This window comes from Oryctolagus cuniculus, chromosome 4 (assembly GCF_964237555.1).
Source record: "Oryctolagus cuniculus chromosome 4, mOryCun1.1, whole genome shotgun sequence".
NCBI lineage: Eukaryota > Metazoa > Chordata > Mammalia > Lagomorpha > Leporidae > Oryctolagus > Oryctolagus cuniculus.
Genome location: NC_091435.1, coordinates 52128446 through 52148126, shown reverse-complemented (window position 1 = coordinate 52148126; position 19681 = coordinate 52128446). Strand labels below are relative to the sequence as shown.

Below are 19681 nucleotides of genomic sequence, written 5' to 3'. Positions count from 1 at the left end.
GTCCTCTGACTATTCCTTCAAAGACAATTAACAAGCTAAAGTCAGGGGTTAAGCAGTCACTGTTGATGCTTTTGCAGTTGTGCTACAACACACAAGGCAGTGCAGCAATTTTGGCTGACTTAGGTTAGAGTGGGCACTTTTAAAATATTCCTAAGGCAAAGCAAAAAGGAGAAATTCATAAATTCTCCTTAAGAAATTGTAAACCATCAGTCATGGTCTTTTTAAGGACTTTTAACTGAAGAAATTTAAATAGATTGATGATGCTACAAAGTTGGTAGGATTTGTAATAGTTCTCAATCATCTCCTCTTGGACATAGATTTGATCAACAGAGCAATGATGGCACTACATGAAAAATAACTATTGTATTTTGGTCTAGTGCAGTAGCTGGGATCAGAAACTGAACATTTACTTTTTTTTTTTTACTACATCTATAGTTACAGTTCCAATATACCTCTATTAGGTAGTATATTTGACATAAATAACTTCAATTTGTTTCAAGGAAGATAATGCATTAGTTCTGCTCACTTGCCCAATTTTAAAAGATAAACTCATTTCAGAGGAAGGGAAAATGATATTTACCTGAAATAAGCCTGTATGGCATATTTACTTTTTACTTCCATATTTCTTGTTTCTCATTGGAATTTTTAGCAATTTAGTGTGTGCTATGTGCTGTTTTTCCTTATGAACACAAAGAAGATCTTGAAAGAATCTGTGTGTATCAGTGACCAAAATATTAGATCTCATTGTAATTCACATCCCTTTTATGAACTCAAAGCCTTGCAGCTTAGAAAGAATGACCATCACAAATTAGTACAACGTATGCAAAATGCTAGATAGACTTTACAGTTGAATCTGTATTTTAAAGAATGATGTGCCAAAGGTTAAGTGTAGTAATAAAGTACCTAATTTCTTATGCATAGAATTAGAACCCAGAGAAGCTTCCCATTTGCAGTGAATATTAACTTATATTCTAGGTCACTCCAAGTCATTAATTTTATCCAAATATGAAGAACTTTATCAGCAATTATTGAGGTCAAATGAACTGTCAGAACTCTTGTGGGCACTGATCTAGAAGATCCAGGTTTTAACCTGGAAATAGATCATGAAACCTTTCATGTCATTGGTTTCATTCAGTTTGGAGATAAAACTGATGCAAACAGTTATGAAACAAGGTAGGGAAATTGAAGGTTTTTTTTGTATCTAAATATAAAGATTCTTACATAAACATTCCAGTTTGAAGGAGAATGGATTATGGATGTTAAGGGGCAAATGTTTAGTTCCTACAATGATTGTTGCCTGAATTTTTCTCTTACTGGTAGCTTCACAGCTTTTAATCTGTCTTGACCAATATATTGATAAAGAACATTTGAAAGCTTTCATTTTGTTTCTTTAACATTTATCTTCCTCCTAAGAATGCTGCACTTACCATAATGAAAAGAGCTCACAAGAATTTCATTTGTATGGCTATGTACCACTATTATTTTATACACATAAGAAAATTAAGAATAGAAAATTAAATTACTTGTCCAAATTCAAATAGCCATAGTGGCACTATTTCAGGTAGTCCGTGTCAGAGCTTTGAATCTTAACCTTTATGCTACAGGCAGCTCTAAAACAGTATTTATCAATGAAAGCTCTAAGTCTCCTCCTGTTAGCCAATCCTCTTCAATGGTGGACCTCATCTTTCCTAATTAGCCTGACCATCTACTGCGCCACCAGTTGTCATGATGGCTTCCACTTGGTCAGTCCTGACTCCTTCTGCCTTTACTCTGTGTAATCACCTGCTGGAATTACATGCTAATTTGCTTCTCTCACTAATCCCACTGTCCGTGCCCCTCCATCCCAGTTTTCACACTGCACCTTTTCCTTGAAAGTCTCCTACAAGTGATATGCTCAACAGCTTCATTCCTATCCTATCTGTGGTAGGTGGTATGAACTCCTGTGTCTGGTTTTATTTTAGCTTGCTTTTCTTTCTTTTCCTCCTGTAGATGCTTTGTATCCCCTTCACTGTGTTTCTCAAGGTCACTTCCCATAGAACTAAGCATAGTAGGTGCTTCATAAAAACAAGTTATCAGTTTCTAAATTTTGAGAACCGTAACACTGAAGTATTTCAGTAAGATCCTAACCTATGTGAATACAAAGTACTTTAAAATTAGTTCTGTCCACAGTCTAACTCATTGGGAGATACTTTAGGCAGTCTTAAAAAATCATCAGTGATGAGTTTTAACTTTCTCATTAAGACTAATAAAAGAATAAAATGAAGGCCCCCCCATATTGTGAATTTGAAATTTCACATTTGATTTCATTTTTCATATTTTGAGCAGCTGCATTAACTGAGAGCAGCTGTTAATTCAACTTGGTTGTTTTTTAGACTATTGATAGTACCTAACCTGTAATTTGGTTCCTTAGTGGTTTTCTTTAGGGAAGTTAGTAATACTGTGAAGATTATGAGCAACTTTATATTCCAATAGTACACTGTATAATAAAGAAGACAGATATGTATAATTTAGATAAATATGAATGAAAATTTAGATGGCATGTTTTTAAGATTTATTTTATTTGAAAGGCAGAGTTACAGAGAGGGTGAGAGAGAGGGACGGAGGGAGTGAGAGAGAGAGATAGAGAAAGGGAGAGAGAGAATCTTCTATCCACTGGTTTACATCCCAAATGGCTGCAATGGCCAGAGTTGGGACAATCCAAAGCCTGGCTGGACCAAAGCTGGGAGCTCCATCCTGGTCTTCCACATGGGTGGCGGGGATTCAAGCACTTGAGCCATTTCCTGCTGCTTTCCCAGGCACATTAGCAGGGAGCTGGGTCAAAAGTGGAGTAGCCAGGACTCCAACCTGCCATGGATAGCATGATGCAGGCAGTAACTTCACCGAGTAAGTCACAATGCTGTTTCTTTAAATCTATTTTAGGCGAGAGAGGTCTATTGATAGAACTGCTTTTCCTGTTTTATTTTCCATTATATAAAAATTTCATATTTCATTATTGCTCTGGTAAAGTACATTTGGAAAATTTATTCTGTTTCTAATTTTTAAAAATATTGCAGCTTGTTTCCTTTTATGCAATTTTAGTCAGTCATTGCACATGCCTACAGAATCACCTTAGTATTTGCATTGTACTAACATCTGTGGATCTATTCCAGGATCCTTGAATGTTAGTGAATCCTCAGAATCCCAGGTCTTTTTAGAAGTCTTAGTGGTTTTGTTTTCAGAGATCTTTAAAGATAATTCTACAAGTTGCATAAGGTGAATTTTCTTCATAAGTAGCCCAGAAATGCTTATGGATATTTTAAACTATATTAGAATCAACATTCTCAAATAAGCCACTTATTTATATTTCAGACAATGAATCATGAAATTCCTTATTATTCTTTTATGTTATAGAGAAGAGTATCTTCTTTCATTGGGATTTTTAGGAATTACTGGCTCATATCTACTTTTGAAACACTTCGCAATACTAATGATGATTTTGCTAAATGTAGTATGGAGGCACCATATGATCATAAGACTATATTTATGCTGCTATTGAAGAAATAAAAAGAAAGGCATTCTTTAAGTATCTCATAGAAACTTTACAAAACAATATTTATCTCACAAAACAGTTTTTCTTTTTTTTTTTTTTGTCTTTGCCTCGGAGAACCTTTCAAAGAAGGGAATTACAGAGATTTAGCTTTTTCATGTAAGTAATGAGCTTTTGCTGGGTGTAGTAGTTTTGTCAGTTTTGCAATTTCTAATGTGCAGGCAGTAAATCAAGAATCAAAACGAATCTCAAGAACCTCAAAACTCTATTACAGATTTAAATCATTCCAGTTTATTTAACATTCTATCACATCTATGTTTTGTCTACCTGATAATAAAAATTGTGGTGATAACCTGGATTGGCAGTTAGAGTGCCTGTATTTTTCTCGCTAGATGGAATTCAAGACTCTGAGCCAGTAATTTAATCTATTTCTACCTCCCTTGTTTCTGCTGTGGAGATAGTGAATTACAATTATAGTCTCAAATGAAATTGATAATAAACGAAATAATTTTCTTGTCCCTCTAAGGCATTCAAAAGATATGGATAACATAAATTTGGACACAGTTAATATATTATATCATTGTTTTTATTCACATGATAAGTATTAAAGCTGGAAAATTATTTTCTCTTATATTATTGTCTTGTTATTTTCAGATCATATCCTAAACATATTTTATTCTCAGCGAGTTTGAATCTGAACTTTTAACATTTCTCTGGCACTTTCTCTTCCTGTCCTAATTCTTTCTTAATTAAAACATCACCACCCTTCTAGTTACCAGGGTCTGATAACCCATTGTAATCCTAAACTCATTTTATCAAATCTTTGTTTATCGGATATTATGTTAATTATATACAAAATTCATTGTCATGGCCTGCATTCACTTGCTAGACCAATTACAAAATGCTTTATCACTTTCCTTGTTTCTATTTTTGTCCATATTGCCAGCAGATCATTGTACCAACATTATATTTGAATATTTAGTGATACATCATATAATTTTTGAAAAAAAAATGCCCAACATGAATCAAATAACTCTTCTGAGAGTTGGAGACACATCGTTAACCGATACAAAATCCCTGCTCTCATGTCTGTGTAGTGGAAAAGGCAATAGAAATAATTCAACAGTCAATTGCTGAAAAGGACTAATGCCTCAAAACTCTATTTTAGGATTGTTACTTAAAGCATTGTTTCCTGCAGGATTAAATTCCAAACTCTTGGCAATCAAATTCCTTCACAAACTTTTAATGAAGGTACAGACCTACATGGACTTTTTTATTTAAAAAAATTAACAGACATATCAAAATTGTACATATTTATAGAGCATTATGTGAAGTTTCATTATACATATACATTGTGTACTGCCCAACTAGGTGAATATATTTATCCTTTCAAGCATTTAACATTTTCTTTATAGCAAAGACATCATAAAATCCTAACAAAGTTTTTTTTGAACAAATACACAGTAGAAACCCAGACCTTCTTCCACCTATCTAGCTCTAATGTAGTACCCATCAATCAACCTTTCCCAATCGCTCTGTTCTCACTTCCCTTCCCATCCGTTGGTGACCACAATTATATTTTTAACTTCTGTGATATCACTTATTTTTTTTGAACTCCACATATGAGGGAGGTCATGTGATATTTGTTTGTCTTTATGTTTTTGGCTTATTTCACTTAACATGATGACCTCTCTAGTTCCTTCCATATTGTTGCAAATGACAAGATTTCATCCCTTTTATGAATGAGTAATATTCTATTGCAAATATGTACCATATTTGATTTAACTATATATTGGTGGGTGGATACAGATTGTTTCCACTTTTTGAATACTGTATGCAGAGCTTCAGTAAACATAGGGGTGCAGAAGTCTGACAGATGGATTTGATTTTCCTTGGCTGTATACCAAGGAGTGGGATTCTCAATTATATGGTAGGTCTAATAAGGTTTTTGGGGAACCTGTACACCGTTTAAACAACAGCTCTACTAACTCATGTTCCCACTAATGATGTATAAGCATGCCTTTTTCCCTCATTCTCACCAACACTTATTATCTTTTCTCTTTTTGATCATAGCTGATCTTACTGGAGTGATGTAATATCTGATTATGTTTTTGGTTTGCATTCCCTGATAATTAGTGATTCTGAGCATATTTTCATGTACCTGTTGGCCATTTGTATGTCTTCCTTTGAGAAATATCTGATTAGATCAACTGCCCATTTTTTTTTTTTTAATTTTTTTTTGCTGTTGAGTTTTTTAATATTCTGGATAGTAACTCCTTGTCAGATATATACTTTGCAAATATTTTCTCCCATTCTGTGGATTGTCTTTTTGCTCTGTTGGTTGTTTCCTTTGTTGTGTAAAAGCTCTTCAGTCTGATGAAATCCCATTTGTCTACTTGTATTTTCATTGCTTTTAGGGTCTGATCCAGAAAATCTTGGCTCATCACAGTGTCTTAAAGTGTTTTCCCCATGTTTTCTTCTAATAGACTCAAAATTTCAAGTATCACATTTAGGCCTTTAATCCATTTCAAGCTTATTTTTGTAAGAGATAAGCATTGAGTTTCATTGTTCTGAATTGCAATTTTCATTCTTTTGGAGATCCAATTTTCTTAGCAGTATTTATTAAAAAGAGTATCTTTTCCAATGCATGTTCTCAGCACCTTTATCAAAGTTCACACATAGATGTGTGAGTTTACCTCTATCATTTCTATTCTGTTCCACTGGTCTATGGATTTCTTTTTATGCCAATACTATACTGTTTTAATTACTGTAGCTTTACAATATATTAAACAGTCAGATCGTATAATCTCTGATTTTTAAAGTCAGATGATGCTTCATTATTTCAATATTGCTTTAGCTATCTGGAGTCTTTTGTGGTTCTATATAAATTTTAGTAGTTTTTTTTTCTAGTACTGTGAAAAATGTCATTGGGATTTTGATAATTATTTCATTGAATCTGTGTTGACTCCTCCAATCCATGAACACGGAATATCTTTCCATTTCTTTGTGTCCTCTTCAAAGTCTTTCATCAGTGTTTATTGCTTTCATTGTAGAGATATTTCACCTGTTTTGTTACGTTTATTCCCAAGTATTTTATTATTTCTTATAGGTATTGGAAATGAGATTGCTTTATTGATATATTTTAGATGATTCATTATTGGTGTATAACAATGCTACTAATTTTTGTATATTGACTATGTATCCTTCTACTTTGCTGAATTGTTTATTAAGTCCAACAACTTATTACATACATATGTAATCAAAACCTATATATATATACATATATACATATACATGTAAAGGTCATGGCATCTGCAAACATCGGCAGTTTGAATTCTTCTGTATCAGGATACCTTTTATTTCCTTCTCTTGCTAATTGCTCTAGCTAGGACTTCTAATACTATGTTGACTAAAACTAGTGACAGTGCATGTCCTTGTCTTCTTCTAGATCATAGAAAAATTCAGCTTTTCTTGTTCAAAATGATATTAGCTATAAGATTGTTACATATTACCTTTATTATGTTGAGGTATGTTTGTTCCGAATTTCACTGGTCAAACTTTTATCATGAAGGATGCTGAACTTTTTCAAATGCCTTTCAAAATCTAATGAGGTGACCATATGATTTTTGTCACTCATTTTATTGATGTTGGGCATGTTTATTGATTTGCTGTGTTGAACACTCCGTGAATCCCTGGATGAATCCACTTATTATGCCAAGTGATTTTTTTTTATTTGACAGATAGAGTTAGACAGTGAGAGAGAGAGAGAGAGAGAAAGGACTTCCTTCCGTTGGTTCACCCTTCAAATGGCCTCTACGGCTGGCGTGCTGCACTGATCCGAAGCCAGGAGCCAGGTGCTTCCTCGTGGTCTCCCATGCAGGTGCAGGGGCCCAAGCACCTGGGCCATCCTCCACTGCTTCCCAGACCACAGCAGAGAGCTGGACTGGAAGAGGAGCAACCGGGACTAGAACCCGGTGCCCATACGGGATGCCAGGGCCGCAGGCAGAGGATTAACCAAGTGAGCCATGGTGCCGGCCCCAGAAAGTGATCTTTTTAATGTGCTGCTGGATTTGATTTGCTAGTGTATTCTTGAGGATTTTTGCATTTATGTTCCTTGTGGATATTGGCCTGTAGCTTCCTTTTTTGTTGTGTCCCTGTCTGGTTTTGGTATCAAGGCAATACTGGCTTCATTGAACAAATTTGGAAGAATTCTCTCTTTTTCCATTATTAAAAATAATTTAAGAGAATAGGATCTAATATCAAATACTGAATCACTATCCAATAGCAGCTTGATGAATGAATAACTAACTATATGCGGAGTATTATATATAACTTTACTGACCAGACGTTGAATCCTAAACTAAGAAATGGTTGCAGAGTAAGAATTTTCATTATTTAAAATGACTAAGGTCAGTATATTCAGGAATTTCTGAAGGATCTCAAAGGTTTATTTAAATCCTATGCAACTGTAATTTTCAGGTTTCATATGTCTTTAATGAACAAGATAATTTCTCTGAGGGTAGAGTAAAATAATCCAAATGATTATTTTCCTACTTAAAAATAACATACTAATAAATTCTTTAAAACAGCTTCTTAATATATTAGTTTCTTAAAATAGCTTCTGGGGGCTGGTGCCATGGTGTAGTTGGTTAAAGCCCTAGCCTGCAGGGCTGGTATCCCATATGGGCAATAGTTCAAGTTCTCATTGCTCCACTTCCAATCCAGCTCCCTGATGATGTGCCTGGGAAAGCCATAGAGGTTGACTTGGGCCCCTTGGCCGCTGTATTCATCTGAGAGACCTGGAAGAAGCTCCTGGCTCTTGGCTTCAGATCTGCTAAGTTCTGGCCCTTGCAGCCATTGTACTTATACTTATTTGTCCTATGAATAATTTGAAATTAATGATTTTAACCTTGGAGCTATTTATATCCAGGAATCTATATAATCAGTAAGTTGACTTGGTTCCATTTTTCCCTCTTATTTCTTTCTTTTCCATTTTTTATTTAAGGTGATACAAATGTTCTTAACAAATTACTTAAGAATAAAACATTTTATGTTGTGATAAAACACCTGCATTGAAATTAGGAGGAGTAATCTATATTTATGAAAATAGGTGTATTTCTTAATCTAGATCGTTTTAGATTTAATGAAAGACATGAAGCTAAAGAAACAAAATATGATTTTTAAGCCAGTTCTAAAGAGAGTGGCATACCACCTACATTGATTAAATGTCATAATACTCTGTAATGTCTTCTTTGTACTGGAAATTACCATATGGGCAAAAAGATTTCTCCTTAACTAAAAGTATCTTGCTGGCAATAAGAGTTACTGCCAAAGACTCCTATGTAGACTGTTTTCTCTGCAAGGCAGTAACCATACTGCAAACTTTTAATAACATACGAGTTTTTAAGAATAACTTTCCTGATTATTACATCTAAATTAAGAAAATTAATATAATGATGATTAAGTTAAAAGTTTTTGTTCTGAAATTGTGTATGACTTTCTGCTTTTCAACTATTAGGAGCAGAATAAATGTTATGTAATAATCAACAGGTTAATTACTACTAGGTAGCAATGAATAAAGTACAGCAGAGAATTTTCCTGCCTTTAAATATTATATAATGTCTAAGTTCAAAAACAAATTAAATCATATGTCAAATAAATAGTTGTGTGCTGCTTTAATTCTTAGTTTCTTCCTGTAAATTTCTGTTGTTTAGATAATATTAAAATAAATATTACTACATCTAAATCAGCATTTGTTCTAAGGGCATTACCTGTACTAATTCAGTTAATCCTCATTATCAACTCTTGTGGTAAGTGCATATTAGCTTATTTAATTGATAACATTGCTGATGCACTGAAAGTTTAAGCAGCTTGGACCAAAATATGCAATGAGCAATTGGCAGAGCCAGGGCATACAGCCTGGCAATCTGGCTTTAGGGTTGGGATTCTTGACCACTTTGTGAAACCACAAAATGACCCTTAGGTCTTCTAGCAATTTAGAAAAGATTAAGAATTACCCTGAATTTCTGTGTCTTACTGTAGAAACTTCCTGGAAAGGCATTACGGACTAAATATTGTTTTGCTCTTGGTGATGTTCTGTCAAGAAGTTATAGGATTTTGCAAGTTGGTGTTGTGGCACAGAAGGTTAAGCCTCTGCTTGCGTAGCAGGCATTCCATGACCGAGTGACCGTTCCAGTCCCAGTGGCTCTGCTTCTGATCTGTCTCCTTGCTAATGCAATTAGGAAAGCAGTGATTGTTGACCCAAGTGCCCTTGCTACTCATGTGGGAGACTCGAATGGCATTCCTAGCTCTCGGCTTAGGCCTGGCCTAGTCTCATCCATTGCCGTCATTTTGGGGAGTGAACTGGTAGACAGACGCTCTCTCTCTGTCTCTCTTTTTCTCTGTCTTCCTCCCTCCCTCCTTCTCTTCTTCCCAACTTCTCTCTCTGCTGCTCTTTCAAATTAATTAATTAATTAATTTAAAAAGAAGTTCTATGATTTTAGTGGCCCACAAAGCCCTAAAATATTCCATATAAATAAGAAATATATATTTAAGAAATTTGACTGGAAAAACCCTTGAAGTTTGATTTTTCTGTCTCTCAATCAATACTTTGTGATAATCATCTTAAAGTTCAATTATAAATCAATCTATTTGAAACTATCCCCATGTTCTCATACAAGGCTTTAAATGTCAGGGCTTAGCAGTTGGAATTGCGTGCTAAGAGACATCTAGAGATTTCAGAGCAGCAATGTGATATGTTCTTATAAGACCTTGGCAGAAGACACTGGGGGAACTGTTCCATCCTAAATATTGTAAGAGTCCTTAGCTATGTAAGGTAGCATATTCTCAGAATCAAGGGATTAAGTCATGGACAGTTTCCTGGGGCTTCCCAAAGAACTCTACTTGATTTTGGCCTTCTGAAACTCGGTGTGGAGAAACCAGCCTCGCCTGACTGGACTTCTAATCTATGGAATTTTAAGGGAACTCATTGTGTTGTTTTGAATTAAAAAAAAAAAAAAAAGAAGAAGAAGAGAAGAAGAAGAGAGAGAGAGACCTTAGCTTTTGGTAGGAAGCAAGGAATTTTCCAATATACTATGCTGTTTCCTGTCTTCAAAAGTGTCTTATTGTTACATAAGCAATCACCTATGTAGCTTTCTGGTTATGTGTACCATTCATTATCAAAAGAAAACTAGACATTTTAAAACTAAAACATCTAGACAAGGTGAATTTATTGTAGCATCTGAACTACATAGGTCATTTAGGGTGATATTTAATTACAATGGATAAAATATTGGTCAAGTAATCCATACATATTATATAGTTAAGCCACTGACTACTTTCCTTTTTTCCTCCTTAGGCAAGTTATTATTTATTTTTTTGAATCTTCTCTGTAACTTTTACAAAGTGTTTAATTTTTTTAAAGTTCAGTTTTGTTAAATACACTGTAAGACCTCTGTGAATAGAATTATGAAAAACCAACACTGTCATAGGGCAGATTCCACCTTGCTTTATCCTACAAAGCAGAAGAGTGAACTCTGAGATGAGGCATATTTTATAGCAGAATTGATCTGCCTTTACTTATATTCTTAAACAGACCATGAACCTTGCATGCTACCCTGTGGGAATAGACATAGTTCTCTGGACAGGAAGAGGCATTTAAGTCTCCCATATGCTTATCATGTTTCCAATTTCAGGGAAAACACACTGAAAACAAAGCCCCAATCAACACAAAGATAACACATTAAATTAGCACACTGTGTAAGGTGTTTCAGAATGTTTCTTTGTAAGAAGAAAATGATTGTTGGATGAATCTTTAAAAAGCTTTGATAGGTTCTTAGAATAGAACCAAAATAAATGGCACAATTGGTAACAATATAAAAATCTCTAGGGGGTAGATATGTTCTCAACTGAGAATTTAAATAGCCTCACATAAGATTTATATTTCTTAGATTCAAACTTACTCAAATGACATTATGATAAAGGAAGCAGTCATGCTAATAAGAAGGCTTAACTAAGGTTAAAGGCCAAAACTATTTAAAGAATCCAAATAGAGAAGTAAAAAATGAACTAGGAGAATCTGGAGATTATTTAAAGTCTCTTTTAAGATTTTTCATGTGTTTCTGACAGGAAAAAAATCGAAATTCTCTTTGTAAATGATCAAGAGCTTGATATCAAATGTATCCTGAGGTTTTTTTAATGCACTGTCAGTCTATCATAAAAATGATGGTGCTCACTTATGTAAGCATAATTTTATAAATTGGACATTGAGGTTTTAAGAACCAGGAATTCCTCATTTATGGATTATAGGAAATCCAAAGGACTCCTGAAATTGTATGTACTTATTTACCTATGTGCTCACATGTCCATTTTTCAGGGGAAAAGAGTCTGTAGCCTCACTGGATTTTTAGTCTAGACTGGGGAGGGAGTTTAAAAAATCACCAAGATTTCACCTGATCCTTTAGTTACCAAGGAGTCTCATTTTTTACCAGGAATCAAACTACAGTCTATAATGAATCTGAGTCCATGACCTATACCATGCTATCAGGATCACGTGTTCTTAGGGTCCTTAAGTCAATAGCTCTGCAATAGATAGAATTTTTTATAATCAAATGTTATTTCAAGGTTTGAATCATACCTTCAAGTTTTTATATGTTCCCATACTGAGTTTCCTAATGTAAGTCTTAAACTTACCATTGTTACATTTTAAATCTTTTTTTAAAAGATTTATTTATTTATTTGAAAGTCAGAGTTACACAGAGAGAGAAGAGGCAGAGACAGAGACAGAGACAGAGACAGAGAGAGAGGTCTTCCATCTGCTGGTTCACTCCCCAATTAGCCACAATGGCTGGAGCTGTGCAGACCAGAAGCCAGGAGCCAAGAGCTTCTTCCAGGTCGCCCACACAGATACAGGGTCCCAAGGACTTGGGCCATCCTCTACTGTATTCTCAAGCCATAGCAGAGAGCTGGATTGGAAGTGAAGCAGCCAGGACTTGAATCAGTGTCCATATGGGATGCTGACACTGCAGGTGGCAGCTTTACCCTCTACACCGGCATCTTAAATCATTTTTTGGTAACCTTTAGTGTATATCTTTTCAAATAAATCAAGGAACCAGAGGATGTTGCACATGCTCTTCCGAATCTACTAACTTTTAACAGTAAAGTGAAATCAACCCTGACATTACCCAGCTAGTCCCTTTTGCACTAGATGTAGAATAACTGAAACAGATGTTTTGCGGATGTTTTGAAGGGGTTATTTGACTGGAATGACGGGCTCATGCCATTTCCCTTGCCCTTCTTTGGCTGTGTGTGTTTGGTTTGTCAAGCGATCAGTGACCCTAAGTGTCTCTCCCCCTCTACAGAAGTAGCAATCACCGTTTTCTCCTTTCATATCTGCCTTATAGCCCCCATACCAGTTTTTAAATAGTAGCTGTTTGGCAGTGTTTCTTTCTAAAGCCTACAGCTTCACAAGCTTTAGAGGGAGAGATTTCTCTAGGGAGAGCTGTTCTCTAGGGCAGTTTTGAGTAGGGCCTGTATCAGGGCTTGAAATCACATAAATGGCAAGGAATAAAACTAGGAGTTAGTAATCTAGAGGAAGGATTTTCTTATTACTACAGTTTCTATTTTGAATGAATTTTTTTCAGTATTTTACTTTGCACATTTAATCTAGTTTTTCTTTTTGTGATTCCCTTCATAATTAGTTTTTGGCTTAAGTAGGTATACTCACTTGTAATGCCCCTTTCAGGATAACTGACAACATTTTCAATTGCATAAATGTATAAAATATACACACATCAATTAAGAGAGAGGTTTCTTAAAAACTAAACCACTGTGTTTTATGCTATGTACACTTATTAGAATAATATTTTGTTAAAGATAAAGTAAGGCAAATTTTTATATATGACACAGAAAAAATATTTAAATAATCATCATCATTGGAAGTACTATAGCCAATAGGAATTGTTTTGTTGCAAGTCATTAATTTTGAAATGTCAGGTGGTGGATCCAAAAGTTACTGACTTCTTTGAATGTCAGAAAAATATGAAAAATATGAAATGATTTGTTCTAATTTTTTTCTGAGTTTCAGTTTGATTATATTTAAAGTGTGTATACACCTTTGCGCTGTTGATTTTCCTTGGTAGCTTGAGTTCACACCAATTTTCCTTAACTCATTTTATATTCCTTCAATGTCTGCCACCTAATCTTACATATGTATTACTGATTTTTTTCTGCAGCTCTCTATATGCATCAAAACCTGATAATATTATAGTCACTGGATCCTAGATTTTCTGTAGCTTCAACCTTATTTATCATTCATGGCTCATTTCTAACATCTAAACCATATGCCTTCTGAGTAAAAACAAATTCTTTGACTGGATTGTGCATGCAATATTTGCCCTGACTCTATATCAGATAGGATTTCGCATGAAATATGAGAAGGAAAATATTGATAATCATTGTTAATGGACTGTGAAGACATTTTCATACTAGCTCAGGGCTGTAAGTACTTTGCTGTAAAAATGATATTGTTAGATATGCTATTGGTTTATAGAAAATTGATTGGTGAATCAATTTCCTAACATGAATAGTTGGGGGACAATAGTCAGAATATAAAAAGGTTTGGTTATTTGAGTATAGGGCTCATCCAAATCTTTTTCCAAAAGACAAATAAATGCATAATATTAAACCATATTATTCATCATATAGTAATTACAAATATGGGTTTTGAATGCCCGTGTGTTTATATTTTTCCTGTTACGTGATTCAGAAAAAGTAGAGAGGGAGTCTTACTCCATCTTTGTCATTTCCTTTGAACCTAATACAAGTATACAGAGAGGAGATGCTCAGGTGCATATGGCAGAGAGGTTTTTTTCTTTTTTTTTAATATCACATGCATTTAAATACAAGCAGGCAAACTGGAGAATGCTCAGAAGAATATTCCTTCAACTAAAGAGATTTTAAGATCACCACAAAGGAAGTAGTTGGGAGACCTTCAGAATTTTTTTTCTATAATGTATATTTATAAATCCCAGAAATTATTATTTTTTTTGTTGCACAATACTGGTCAAAATTGGAAAACTTGTTGGTTTAAAGCATACATTTGAATCTGGTAGAATCTAATCTCTACATATAAATTTTACATATAATACATATAAATATTATTCATATTACATATATAAATTTCCTACAACTGAAAGGAAATTATAAGCTGAAATTCTGTGATTCAATCACATTCAGAGTAAATAGCACATATGGATGTGTACTAAGTATCTGTACTAAGAAGTCCTGGTTTCTAACACACATTGCAATGGTTGACTGTTAAGCAAATTTAAGATACTTCATGATATCAATTATTGTTGTGAAATGACAACAAAACTGAATGAAGCTTTCATATATTACTCCAACACTATTATCATATAATTATATCTCTCAATGTCTTAATTATTCTGCTTTCACCAGTGTATGGTAAAAACATGAAACTGGAGGAGGGCTCTGTCATAAGGTAAGCTATTAGGCCAAGGCTTTGTGTATAAGCAATACTCTATAGCATATAAAAATGTTTCATATCACCTTCAAATAGTGTTTGACCACAGAATTTATCAACTAACTAAAGGAAACAAAGAGAGCAAACATTATTTAAAGTGTAACCTGATAACATATTTAATAAAAGAGGCATATTAATTCTTTTTAAGGAGATATAATTTGATTTTAATAGGGAAGAATAAGTGGGAGGAGACTGCTTCAAAAATAGAATTCTACATTTTTGTCATTCTAATTTATTCGCTTCTCCATTCCAATGTGCTCTTTCCCCTATTTTCTCCTTTCCTCTTCTCTAAATTTATTTTATCAGGTGACTACTATGGGAAAGGCATTTCATTATATACTTGCTATTCAACTTTCAGCCAACACTTCCTGGTGCTAATCTCTATTTGAAGCTAGGGATAATAACTCCTCACTATATGACCTTTCTGGAAATGAGAAATTTTATAAACCACTGACAGATACTACATAAATACTGATTTCAGGCTTGTCTGCTTTCTGGGTCTCATGATTTAGTGGTTCTCTTATTGTTAAAATTAGTGTAAAAATAAGTACTACAGAAATAGTGTTCTTTTACTGGGCAGTATGACATGATGCAAACAAACTATTTTGTATGAGACGTAGTCACTTATCCCATCTTTATTAAAATAATAATTGAGAATCAAATTAGTAAGATCTCTAGAACAGTTTTTGTGATTCATTGAATGACACAGCAAATGTCTTATGAGACCATCAAAACAGTGTGACATATAATCAATAGGTAGAAAACTAATTTTTTCCCAGTAGACATCAACTTTCAGCTAACTATTTAAAGTGTCATGATGTGGGCAATGGGAAGAACTGCTTCTTGCCCTCAAAGCGATGTCTTAAATCTGAAGGATCATCAGTTCAGCTATCAAAAGACAAAGAAATTCTTTACTTTTTTTCTATAAATGAAACAGTAAAAACTTCCCGTGATTACTGCTTCATTTTTATTTACACAGCCTATAAAGGAAATTCTGGAGAAATAAGCTATTGTTGAATGGGAGAGGATACAAATTATCTTTAGAATCATAGCAGTCCTTATTGAAAAACATGAAAGTATATGGCGATCAGTTTTCAAAGTGAGATAAGCCAGGAAAAGTGAGTTAACTTTAGTTTGAGGGAACAAAATTTAGAATAATCTATAAACTTTTCATGAAGCAATTTTGTCAAACCTGATTTGTATGTAAGTTATGAAAAAAAAAACAGGTCTTTTTTTCGGTTTTTCCTCTTATGATATCTGGAGGCGAATTTGGCTTAAAGCCTAGAAGACTACAGTGCTAGAATGTTCTTTTAAATACATCTCTGGAAAGCTGTTTCTATGTTTGTGCTGTAGAGAGATTATCTTCCTTGTCTTATTCTCCATGGCTGAATGATAGGGTTATTATTATTATTTTTTTTATCAATGATGTTGAATAATTCAAGCCACTACTAAACTTCATAGTGTCATTTCTCCCAAATATATCTAAATTCACCAGATTTGTCATTTCAAAAAAAGGGTTAGGTCATTAAACTACAAATCATCTGTTCATCTAAATTCTAATTACTCAGTTGTTAATTATGTGTATGAAAGATACATTTTCTTATTGCAGTCAAGAGCTCAGCTTATATAGATTTTTCTTTCTGATTCTTTGTAAGAACAATGAAAATACCCAGCAAAATTCCTGTGCAACTGATACCATTTCTATTTCTAGGTAGAAGGTGGCATAACACCAATTAGAATTAAATTTCCTAATCTATAATTCAAACAATTTGATTCCTACTCTGGAAGCTATGAAGCCCCTAGTCATGTCAGTAAAGTATACAATGATAAAACTAAATGTCATCAGCATCAGTTTATAGTTTGTTGCTTTTTATATGTTTTGATTAAGTAGACAAGGGCACCAGAAAGACAACAGAACAAAATCAGTGAATAATCTTAGGCTTGGTTGATATAATTATGTTAAGAACAGCAAGAAATGTGCATACTGGTGTTTTGTTTTTATTGGCTGTCTCAGTCTTCTCAAATATTCCCATTATATTGCTGGCTAGGCTACGCTTCTTGAACACATTGATGTCATTATCATAAATTCTAGCACTATCATTAATTATAGTAAAAAGTACACAATTTATGAGAAAAATTAATAGAAATTTTCAATTTGAATCAATACTCACTCTATTTTGCTAAGATATATATGAAATATAAAGGCGATTTTAATTCTTCAGTACAAATGAGAGAAGCAGCTGGATATTTGCTGAATGACAGGGAAGAAACAACGTGTGACTGCAGTCATACCACAGATAATTCACAAAGTGTTCTACTAAAATCTGCGAATGCATTTTAAACTGCTCAACAGCCTATATTTTTCTCAGTGATCAAATATGGCTTTGGTCAAACTGGTATTTTTAGGAAGGACTGAGTCTTAATTTTCTTTCTCAAAAATTTTACCCAAATTTGCTACTTTCTGGCATACCTTCAAATAATTTTTATTTAGCAACACAGAAACTTAATCTTCATCAGCTCTTATAAATGTGGTCAAGAACACTTAGCTTATAATTCTTTTTTCTGGCCAATTCCAAGCAGCAAAGTACCTGAAAAAATTCATCTTTGTTTTATTCTTGAGTTACAAATTAGGGGTCTGAGGCTCTAGTTCTTACTTATGTAGAAATTTTCTCAGAAGTAGAGGCAGCACTATGTTAATTGGGTGTTTAGGGTTCAGTTCCTTATGCACTTCTTTGATGCTATTTTCACATAATTAGGTATCACGTATATGGCTCTGGCACCCAAAAAGAGTCACTTGCAATTCTCTAAACAATATACTTTAGAAATACTCATTTTTGTGCTATGGGTCCATCAATTGTGAGCACAGTCCTACTACTGTAGATGGTGGCAGAAAACTTCACCTGAAATACCTACCAGCAGGAATCCTGGGGGGCAGAGATCCTCCCCCTGGCACTGGATGCGGGGCCTGGATGCTATTTAAAAACCCTGCCCTCAGGAAGCTGGGGCAAAACGTCTCCACCCCAATGGCTGGGAAGGATCCTTTTAAGAGATAAAAAGTGACATTAATCAAAGTCTTCTATACGTAAAAGTTGTTGTCAATTACTTGGAATGAAATCAACAAAGCTGATAAATCTTACAAAGAAGCTATGAAATTAGAGAAATGGGATGCATTTTTACTTACACATTTATAAAAATCAATGTATATTCTTGAAAAGAAAGCTCCTCTTGCTACAATCAAAGAGGGTTTAGAAGCACTGGAATGCTAAGATAAAAATTCTAAACCTGCATTTAGAACATAGTTGTGCTGTGCAATGACAAAGCGGATATAAATGCCAGTCATTGATGTTTATTTGCAGAGTTCACACCCACATGAGAACAGACATGCAGAAAGTAGCCACAGTGGGATGTGAGAACTGTGCTGTGCCAAAAGGAGCAGTAGGGTTTACTTTAGGCTATCAGTACTGCTGTTTAAAACTGGGGAGATGTCTACACAAACAGTAACTGTATACATTTTTGAAACAGGAATAAAAAATTAATGTACACAATTCTTAATTTGTCAGATTTTTCTGATAGGGACAAGACATGAGAGTTTGCAAAGGCAGAACCACATGCGTTTTCATGATTGAGAAGACTATTATGAAATAAGGAAAGTACTTGCAAATGTGTCCATTACATTTATATAATGAATCACAGAATAAATGACTATCAGGACTGGACAACACTTTGGAGATCAGCCAGTCAAAATCTCTCATTTTGCAGAGCAACAACTCTGTCAGCAGAGGGGAAGTGATATGACACAGAAGGTAGACTATGAGGGCACATTCTTCCTGCTAGAGAAGAAAAATAAAGAATGAACCAATTCCTGTTTGGGAGATTGCTAGCTTTTGAATACAAATTGTAAAGCCTGACTAATGTTGAAATTAGGAGCCTCAATGAATTGAAAAATGCCAAAATCACTCAGTTAATATACACAAAATATCCGTGAGTGGGCAGCACTGGTTACTGTTATGGCCAGTCTAAGAGGAAATCACAGTGGTATCCTAAAAGCAAGTTCCACTGATGGCTGTAAGACGTTTCTCATTTGGTCCACCTGGAACTCCCACCAGGTCAAGCAACTCTACATGTCCCATCTGCAGTGAGACTCTCCTCCCACATGTAGATCTGGTGCTCAGGCCCATGTTTGTGAAGAGAATTTATTCTGTATTTTTGGCACAAAATTTCCACCAAATATAAGTTAAAACTTGAGGTTCCTTTGATTGTGAGTTATAATTAAAGGGACCTTGGATGCTATCCTCTGTATTTCTTGCTTCTATTCAGAAAGCCTGAGGTTGTGGCGCCGTAGGTTAATAGGTGGCCTGCGACGCCGGCAGCCCATGTGAGTGCCACTTTCAAGTCCTGGTTGCTCCACTTCCAAATCCAGGTCCCTGCTAATAGCCTGGGAAAGCAGCAGAAGATGGCCCAAGGGCTTGGGTTCCTGTACCCACATGGGATACCCAGATCCAGTTCTAGCCTCCTGGCTTCCACTTGGCCCAGCCTCAGCTGTTATAGCCATTTGGGGAGTGAAGCACCACAGGGAAGGTCTTTGTGTCTCTATCTCCTCCTCTCTATCTGTA

General features: G+C 34.7%; 1 protein-coding gene across 9 annotated transcripts in view; it reads right to left on the bottom strand.

Annotated features, from left to right (window-relative positions):
• The window catches only part of EPHA6 (EPH receptor A6), a 1017309-nt gene that overhangs the window by 145970 nt on the left and 851658 nt on the right, over nucleotides 1-19681 (bottom strand). For 7 of the 9 annotated variants that reach the window (XM_017347166.3, XM_051859383.2, XM_008267078.3 and 4 more), the window contains one exon: nucleotides 17982-18107. The exons of the other annotated variants lie outside the window; for them this stretch is intronic. In XM_017347166.3, the coding sequence (XP_017202655.3) occupies nucleotides 17982-18107 (126 nt within the window). The remainder of the gene's footprint in view (nucleotides 1-17981; nucleotides 18108-19681) is intronic. 9 annotated transcript variants of the gene reach the window in all.